A 9,166-nucleotide genomic window follows, 5' to 3' on the forward strand; every position below is an offset into this window, starting at 1 on the left:
GAAGGTTTTTCTTTCTGCTTTTCTAACACATTGTTTTCGATTGATTCAGTATTTGTGCTATGCCGATTTGAAATCAGATTTCCTTCTTGTTCTCTGTCTTTTCCTTTAAAGATGTATTGTTTCTTCTTTATTACATTATTCTAACAAGAAAGCACGTTCTTTTTTTATGGGTTGAGTTTTCGCAATGGAGTTTTGATTCTTTTGTGTTCCTAGTAAAAAAAGATCTTAAAGTACTTGTTTCTTTCTAACTCCTTAATTGTTTTGTGGCCATTGTTATTGAACAGATTGCAATCTGAACTGATGGCGCTCATGGTAAGAAGCTTATATGCCCACTATATACATATATGATCTTTCTCTTTGATTTGGAAAAAGATTACTGATTATTGAAGCTTTGTGTTCATGGGAATTTCAGATGAGTGGAGATTCAGGTATATCTGCGTTTCCTGAGGAGGACAACATATTCTGCTGGAAAGGGACAATAACAGGAAGTAAAGACACTGTGTTTGAAGGAACTGAGTACAAGTTGTCACTTTCATTTCCCAATGATTACCCTTTTAAGGCTCCAAAGGTCAAATTTGAAAGCACCTGCTTCCATCCAAATGTAGATGTTCATGGTAATATATGCTTGGACATTCTTCAGGTAGTAATTATGTGAAGATTCCTGTCCTTTCTTATTTGATCAACACAAAATACAAAGCTTGGTTATGATAGAACAATTCTTTGTTTGTAATAGGATAAATGGTCATCTGCTTATGATGTTAGAACAATTCTGCTATCAATTCAAAGTTTGCTTGGAGGTAAGTTTTGCAAAGGTCAAACACACACTGCTTTGAATTTTAAAACTGCTTTTTTTCCCGGTTATTTACTTATCATCTCTGCCCATAACTCAGAGCCAAATATTAGCTCACCACTGAATCCACAAGCAGCACAGCTTTGGAGCAATCAAGAAGGTAAACATATGTTCTTTAATATAATTTGTATGTATTTGTGTCTTCGCAGTGAGCTAATAAAGTTGGTTTTTTGCTGTGTTCTACAGAATACAGGAAGATGGTGGAGAAGCTGCACAAACTTCCTAGTGCTTAAAGTTTCAGCTTGAAAGGGTTTCTTTTTCTTTATTTTCGTTGGAGAAAAAGAGGAGGCGTGGCGTGGCTTTTAGAATTTTTGATGCGGCTTCTGAATTTCTACAAATTATTGTATTAGTATGATTCCATTATAAATGAAACAAGAATATCATTTTTTCCCACTCTCAATATCAGTTGATTTTCCTATCCACGTTGAAGTGGAATGCTAATTGAGCAATTTTAACATGACTACCATATAATTTGTTAAAGGTACATAACCACGGTGAAAACATCATAAATAAGAAAAAAACTTAATCATCAAATTAATTTACTTTATATGGTTAAAACTTTCGTCACTCATTTTCTCGATTAGAAAATAATACACATGAATTTGAATCCTTTTTTGGCTTTAAACGCATCAAAATTAAATGAGCATATTTTCTTGGGATTGAAATTTTAAATAATATTACGATAGCAAGGGTTTGAGGGTTTCAAAACAATGAACAGAGTAAGGCCATGATGAGTAGTAGAGTACATTCATTATTCATGGGACCTGCTGAAGGTAATCTAGCATCTTCCTAAAAACACAATCGTCAGAGACTATATAACTTTAGTCTAAATACTGCTAATAATTAACTAAACATAACTTTGCAGAAAAGTTTGCACCGCAACGATCAGGCTTTCCGTGATGCTAACTGCCTCAGATTGTACTTAGAAAATTCTTTATATTTCTCAATGACCCCAATCAAGCACACAGTCTGCCACGAGAAAGAAGGCGCATTAGTTATATGCCCAAACGGTACCCAGAGAAAAAGCATCACAAAAAACCACATATGATATACAGTTTCAATTATATTTAAAACAAGAGTGGCTTTCTTACCCTGGCAATTTCAACTATTATGGTTTTATCAGGATTACTGAGATCAACTTTATGAGGTGCAGGAACTGACTTTGCCACTGCATCAATGATTTCCATCCTGTCAACACCAGTATTTGCACGGGCTTCATACAGTACAGCAAACTGCACATGTAACAATTCTCATCATCACAACAGATCCGTCTTTTTACAGTAAACAGTATTTTGGAATGCAGGTTCAAAACCAAAAATGATTGAGCTGAAAGATACAATGCAAAGTATTACCTTCTGCGGATTTTGAGTTTCCACTGGAAAGTGCTGCTCCACAAGAGGCTTGATTGCCCTTGAAATTTCCTCTTTTGAAGCATAACATGAGACTTCAATTGGCAAAATTCTCAAAATAAACCTAAAAGTGGGCAATACTGTATCACTGTTTCTCATTTTCTCATTTTTTGTTTTGACAAAAGAAACTGCATGTACCTTGACATATGTTTCCTCGTCGATGCTGCTGATGTCACTATCTGATGAACTATATCTTTGGGGCTTTTGTCCCCATCTTTCCTTCGCATTTGTACAAATACAACACCATTACAACCTGAATCAAGCTTGAGAAATCGTCTCTGCAAGAAGGAAAAATCAATAGTGAGATCAACAAGCCAAACTTTTAACAGAGAACACTAGTCCTATCAAGTCACCTTATTCTTGTCTCCCAATTCTTCAAGCTCTTCTTCAATTAACCTATCAATCGACTTCTGTTCCCCTTTCTCCTTCGAATTGCATGTTGGGGCATCTGTTTTGGAACACTGTTTCATGGCTGGTGGCTCATCAGCTTTATTTTCAACTTCTCCTTTATCATCATCAGCTTTGTCTACTGGATCAGCATTGGAATCATCGATCTTCGGAGCATCTGATTTTCCCTCAGCTCCATTGCCACAATTTGCATCACCATCATCGTTATCTTTTCCCTCAGTTATAAGCGTTTTGTCCCCCTTTTCCTCTTCTTCCTGCTGCTCCGCCTCATCGTCACTACTAGAAGAATCAGAATCCGCGAACGTAATCTTTGTATTCATAGGTTTGTTAGGTAATCCTTTAGCACCTGGATTTTCCCCATGAACTAGCTCTTCATAAAACTGTTAGACAAAATCAACACAGCATAGCATGGCAAATCAAGCAATTATATTATATAATCTACCAAACGTAAAAGCTAAAACGAACATTTGCAATTGATAAGAAAAGAAACAGAACTAAATCCCTAAATTAATTTCACGAGTAAATAATTGATGAATTAGTGCTGAGGGGAAAAGGAGGGAAATTATATAGTACCGATTCAAGGATATTGAAAGCTTCACGAGAGGCTTGGTGCTCCCTACCACCGTCGCAGGTGATGAAGAAACCTTGAACGCCGGGGCGCAGTGGGTATGAACCCTTCTTCTTCACTGGCTTCTGAGAAAAAAAAACTAAGTGTAAGAGGGGCAGAGAAATAAAGCGTGAATAAAAAGCAACGGAAGAGAGATGAGAGAAGAGAGGAGAGACATTGTGAGGGAGATAGCGCTTCCTCTTCTTGCCGGCGGCGGCGGCTGCATCGGGCGCCATTCTCTTCTCCAACACTTCACTCACTCAATCACTTAACCGCCTATCCTTCCTCCCACGTCCTTTTATTTTTCGTTTCAATTTCAATTTTAAATAAAAAATATTTTATGTTTACTTATTATTATTATTATTATTATTATTATTATTATACTGTTGTTTTTTTTATTATTAGACTATTGTTATTTACTTATTTACCAATACGTTCTAAATAAGAATATTTAAAGATTATTTAAGTTGAATTTAAGATTGAAAATTTCTAAAAAATCAATTATAATATAAATTAATTCAGTTAATTTTTTTAATTTTAAAATTTAAGAAAATAGGAGTAGTGAGGAGTTTTATTTTTTTTAATGTAACTAGCATATTTTTTCATTAGTTTGCTGAATTGCTGTAATTGACTATATTCTAAATTAGTTCATTAGCAGAATCCTTTACAATTAATTGATTATAATAAAATAAACTTTTATAAAATTTCTAGTGTGAAATGTAGAAGAAATATCCTCTATTATGGAAGTAAAACCTGCTTCTATTCATTAACATCTTATTTAAAAATATGGTTGAAATCCATATTAAATTCCTTTAAAGTGATAAATTAGTAAAATAAATTTTATATTATTTACATTATTTGACATCTTTCATTGGATTTTTAAACAAAGATCAACATAGATAAGTTGGTTATTGGCTTGAAATCGGCGGCCTGCAGTAGCATTCCTCGTTGTAGCCTTCGGTGCAAATTTAGGTAATTGTTCAATTATTTTGCCAAAATTTTGAGATATTTTATTTGGATTCTTTATTACTTCTCAATGAAAATATAGTAACATTCAAGTAAAAATTTACCCTTTTTTTTTTCTTATAACAGCTATCGAGACTTTCCTAGCCAAGGAGTGAAACGTAATGCTTAATCAGAGAAGAGAAGGATTGTGCATTCGGATTAGCTAAATTTTGGGATACTCATATTCATTCCTTAGTTGTTTATAATTCACATTTTAGTAGAGGTATTCATGAAACTGACAGGCCTACTTTAATTAGACCTGAGTTCATTCTAAAAAATACTGAATTTATAACTCAAAAGTGAAATATAAAAATATAATATGAGATTATTAATTTTATTTTAAGATATATTTTTTATTATAAAAAAAGACTTCGGATCGAGTCGGATGATTCGAAGTATAATCCGAACCTAATCTAAAAACAGCACTGAATGTTATTGGCCAGTAACAAACCTTTAAATGGAGTTCAGTACCGCGGTGGATTAATCTTTGGCCTGTCGGGTTGAAAGATACCATGAAAAACAAAAAAAAATAACAAATTCAAATCCGACAAAATATGTCTTAAATTTGAACCGAATATTAAACACTTCTAGATTATCTTTCATTTTGTCTTAAATTCAAACCGAATATTAAACACTTCTAGATTATCTTTTCTATGATTAATATCTTCGTAGTCTGTTTTCTAGATTTTAGCCCGTTAATAATAAAAAAATTAACAAATTAATTACTCTAATAATTTTTCTTATTTTAGAAAAACTTATTCTTACAGGATTAACATAATAAAAATCACCTATGATGAAAATTACAAATTTAATAATAATTAATCCCACATTTTATTATTTTACCAATCGTTATTTTAGAATTTTTTTCATATATTAAAAGAGTATTAAAATAAAAATAAAAGAAGAAATCCACCAGTTGGATATAGAATTCTTATATTTTTACTCCCAAAAAAAAAATGAAAAACTGTTGCTTCCCATGAATACAAAAGCAAACTTGAAGGCAACATTTTTTGGAAGGAAACAATATGTATATTCAATTTCAAGCTTAGTCACTCATTACCTGCCCTAATAATGGAGGTATTACACGCAGATGATCTCAAAGATACGAGAGATCAATGCATTAACACAAAACTATCCAGTTAAAAAATATGACAAGAATTATATAAATGGATAACTTGGTCAAAGAATAGACGAAACATTCCCTTTATACAAAGATATTAAATATGGAGAATAAATTCTGATTTACAGGGCTATACGTATATATATAAAAATATATATATAGCAGCTGTACCCTCCTTCCTATCAACATCTTTAGGATGAATACGAGGCAGCAAGAAGTGCAGTTCCAATGCCTGATCCATCTTCTGTGACCTTTATAATTACATGCTTAGCAATATCTTCACCCAATATCTCGTTCAGTGCTTCATGCAAGTACTCACTAAACAAACTATAGCTAGAATACAAACCTCCTTCGATTGCCACAACCGTTCGCCTCATCTTTGTGTTGCTTCTACCCCGGCCACCCGTAATGCCACCACTGCCGTCCCTACCAATCTTCTTCAGGATGCCAACAATACCAGCTGCTGCTAATCGAGCCGCTCTACGGGTGACAACGTCGCACACCTTCACCACAATTTTTCTTGCCTTCATTGGAACTTCTGGAATCTGTAAGGACAACCAAATGTCCAAACCCATCAGGTAACTTGTTGCTGTTAGATTATGGGGACAAAAACTATGGTGTTTGACTTGTTTACCTCGAAGACTTCTTTAAGGATTCTTGCTACTTCCCTCAAGTCAGGAGAATTATCCTCGTGCATGGCGGCCATCAAAGGAGTCCTGAAACTCATTAGAAGAAAACAATTGGACATGGAACATAATAGGCTTTTATAATATACACCACAATTCAGAACAGAAATGATAATTGTGAATTCCAACTTTCAAGAAAATATCTCTCATCTTCATCAGTTAAAAGGGTATTTTCTCTCTTCAACAAACATACCTCAGTATGAAAGGGATCTTAAGCTTGGGAGAAATAAGTTCAAACATATCCGACTCCATTGACATCCTGAGAATGACTCTCCTCACAATATCACCCAAATACATTCCTGATATCATTTTCTCAAAACCCTGCACCAAAAACTCCATAAAGTTTAGTCATTGCACATTGAGGTTTGAGCACTAGGGATCATAAGATGCAGAACCTAACCTGGTCATTTGGATTAGGACTCTCGGCATCTAAATCAATGTCATATGATGTTCTCGGCAAGTGAGATGACCAAAAGTTCCCCCACTCCATGTTGACAACCTTTAATAAAAAAAAAGTTTGTAGTAAGCTAAAAAATAAAATAATAATAATAACAAAAATCAAATAGAAGGAGGAGCAACATACCATGCGTCCTGATGCTGTAAGAAGACCCTGACATTTGATAATAGCATCAATCCGTTCCAAATAGCAGGCATTTGTACCAGTACCAATTATAATTGCAGCAACAGTATCTGGATCGTGATAGTGCCCAAGAGCTAATGTTCCAACAGTGTCATTAACCTGATTAAAATGAACACAAAATTATGGTTTTTTAATTAACACAAATGAAGTGAAACAAAAAGAACATACATTTGATAGTGCACTAACTAAATGCAAATTAACATTTAATCCCAAGCCTCAAAGTAGAGAATTTAAGTCAGCAACGTGGCTTTTTGAAAAAGTAGCAATTCACTTAACACTCCTTCTATACCATCTACAATCATAAAATTATTGCAGGGAATTGAGGGAAACAAAAATAACAGATATCCTAAAAGAAAATGAATATCTCCTAGAACCTAGAAAAACACGATTTATTGGAGATGCAAGCGATAAAAAATCAGAAGACATCCTTAATCACACTTCTTTAACAAACATAACTGGCTTTCTTTTGCTGGTAATACCGGAGCAAATGGACAAAAAATGAACAATAATCATAAGGGGGAAAAAGGAAGTTTCTTACCAGGGCTGCCACATGCACATCTAGCCCTTTTCGCGACAATGCTTCCTGCAAACATGCAGCAACATCTCTTCCTACCTGACAACAAACAACTTCCTATCTTAATAATTTTAAATATAGTTCATCAAAATACAGCCTGAAAGACATGTGCAACTTGAACAGGATCTTTATATCTATTTTAGAAGACTAATTGCCTTGTTATCTATTTTTTAACATAGAGCAGGTTATAATCTTGCTTTGAGACTTATATCAAGCATAAGCAAAGATCAATACTTTTAATTCCACCAAACAAATTTAATAATTTATGTTTATATCTTAGAAAGAAGTTTAAAAATCCCCCCCCCCCCCCCCCAAAAAAAAAAAAAATATGTAAAAATAACCAGCAAAGTATATGACCAAGTTTTCCCATGAGCAATAAACAAGAAATTATGCCTTTCACAAAGTTCCCTATGATATGAACTTTACTTATAGAAACTACTTGGAAGTTAAGCACTAACCATATTTACAACGGAAAAACCTTTTGTCCATTTGATTAAAATGCCTGAGGAAACTGACATTTGTTTTACGGGAAAAGAGAAAGTAAATCCAAGTTCCCTTCGGTTAGTAGAAATATTGGAACCATCTCCTTCTTTTGCAATGAACTCCTTTAATGAAGATGCAATAAAATCAAAGAGCTCCTGCATTCAACAAAAATAAAATAAGATATACTCCTGTTAGTAGAACAAAACAAATTCCAGACACCTAGCATTTTAAGACTTTAAATTCAACTACCTCGCTCGTGCTAGTCATTAGATGTTCAGGAATAGGTTGTCTTTCTACATCATTTTCCAAGACAGAAGATCGTTGACCATTTAAATGAACCCGCAAGACCCTAAAATTTGTACCCCCAAGATGTAGTGCATAATATGTTCCTCTTTCGGTCCTGATATATAAATACATCACTTTTGTATTCAGTTGACGAAATCCTCAAACAAAACATAGAAAGTTATGCACAAGCATGTTGATAATGGTAATATGTAAACATCATTGTCTTTTACTTTTACTAAGTAGGAATTGTTCCAGTAGTTGAATATTTTCGACCAATAATACTCAAAATAAGTAAACATATCTTAAAGCAAACAACAACCTATGAATTGTATAATCCATTCCCAGCCAGCATTAAAATTTACTTAAGTTAATGATCATAATAATGTGATTTTTCAAGACACCATTGTTCATACAAACTTATTTGGTGATGGAAAAAGCTGCTAAATGTGCTTAGAAACAGCATTTCCAACTATAAAAGAAACCCAAATGCTTCAAATCAAAATACACCAAAAACAAATATGCAATAAAAATGTGTAGTGGAAACAGCAAGCAAACAAACAATAAGTAAGTGGACAAAGCACACAGCTGGACACATTTATTGCAACTTGCAAGCGCGTAAGAGGGACACAAGCCAAAAACTAGGGGAAAAAGCTCAGACAAACGCAGCTACAACAATAGAACCAAAATACAAATGAGAGGGGGTTTTAACAAAGAAGAAATCAAAAGACAATTACTCAAGAAACCATATAATCACCAAAGCAAAAAACTTAATCAACAACAATAACAATAAAGAAATAACAAAACTTTATTCAATGACACAGTTAATCAACCAAAAAGGGGGAACGGAATCAAAAATAAAACGAAGAGGAAAACACAGAAAAGTTACCCATTGGGGAGATTATCAACGAAGGTGAGAAGCATTTTGAGCTTGGAACCACCTTCGGAAGCTAAACCAGCGTGCATCTCCACAGCCATGGCGTCCACCACCTGCTTCAACCTCCCAACTGGCGTATCACAACCTTCCTCAAGTTCCCTTAACACATTCACCACCTTCCTCCACTTCCTCCTACTCTTCACCCTCCTCCCAACCACCACCACC

The 9,166-nt window shown here is 34.1% G+C and overlaps 3 protein-coding genes across 3 annotated transcripts in view; 1 reads left to right on the top strand and 2 right to left on the bottom strand.

Annotated features, from left to right (window-relative positions):
* Positions 1 to 1,250, top strand: part of LOC107488359 (ubiquitin-conjugating enzyme E2 20) — a gene marked incomplete in the record, with an annotated part of 1,485 nt that extends 235 nt beyond the window's left edge. The window contains 5 exon segments of the mRNA XM_016109088.3: positions 285 to 312; positions 413 to 640; positions 734 to 797; positions 891 to 950; positions 1,037 to 1,250. Coding sequence (XP_015964574.1) covers positions 285 to 312; positions 413 to 640; positions 734 to 797; positions 891 to 950; positions 1,037 to 1,083 — 427 coding nt within the window.
* Positions 1,251 to 1,542: 292 nt separating this feature from the next.
* LOC107488389 (uncharacterized) lies at positions 1,543 to 3,582 on the bottom strand. The gene is made up of 7 exons (XM_016109137.3): positions 3,451 to 3,582; positions 3,241 to 3,360; positions 2,613 to 3,047; positions 2,398 to 2,537; positions 2,203 to 2,323; positions 1,942 to 2,082; positions 1,543 to 1,819 (listed from the first exon to the last, which is right to left on the bottom strand). The coding sequence occupies exons 1-7, from the start codon at positions 3,508 to 3,510 to the stop codon at positions 1,736 to 1,738; spliced, it is 1,101 nt and encodes a 366-aa protein (XP_015964623.1). The 5' UTR covers positions 3,511 to 3,582; the 3' UTR covers positions 1,543 to 1,735.
* A 1,836-nt stretch (positions 3,583 to 5,418) lies between these two features.
* LOC107488388 (hexokinase-3) lies at positions 5,419 to 9,162 on the bottom strand (the record flags this gene model as incomplete). Its single annotated transcript, XM_016109136.2, is given in 9 exon segments — positions 5,419 to 5,944; positions 6,034 to 6,115; positions 6,279 to 6,406; positions 6,486 to 6,584; positions 6,669 to 6,824; positions 7,264 to 7,338; positions 7,758 to 7,937; positions 8,032 to 8,182; positions 8,954 to 9,162. Coding segments are annotated over 9 exon segments (1,314 nt in total). The 3' UTR covers positions 5,419 to 5,590.
* Positions 9,163 to 9,166: the final 4 nt, after the last annotated feature.

The sequence above is a fragment of the Arachis duranensis genome, chromosome 5, assembly GCF_000817695.3.
Source record: "Arachis duranensis cultivar V14167 chromosome 5, aradu.V14167.gnm2.J7QH, whole genome shotgun sequence".
NCBI lineage: Eukaryota > Viridiplantae > Streptophyta > Magnoliopsida > Fabales > Fabaceae > Arachis > Arachis duranensis.

Coding starts and splice junctions, on each gene's coding strand:
- LOC107488389 (XM_016109137.3), bottom strand. CDS start 3,510: ATGGCGCCCGATGCAGCCGCCGCCGCCGGCAAGAAGAGGAAGCGCTAT. Junction 2,324..2,397: donor ACGAGGAAACATATGTCAAG/GTACATGCAGTT, acceptor GCCCACTTTTAG/GTTTATTTTGAGAATTTTGC. Junction 1,820..1,941: donor TAATAGTTGAAATTGCCAGG/GTAAGAAAGCCA, acceptor TTCTCGTGGCAG/ACTGTGTGCTTGATTGGGGT.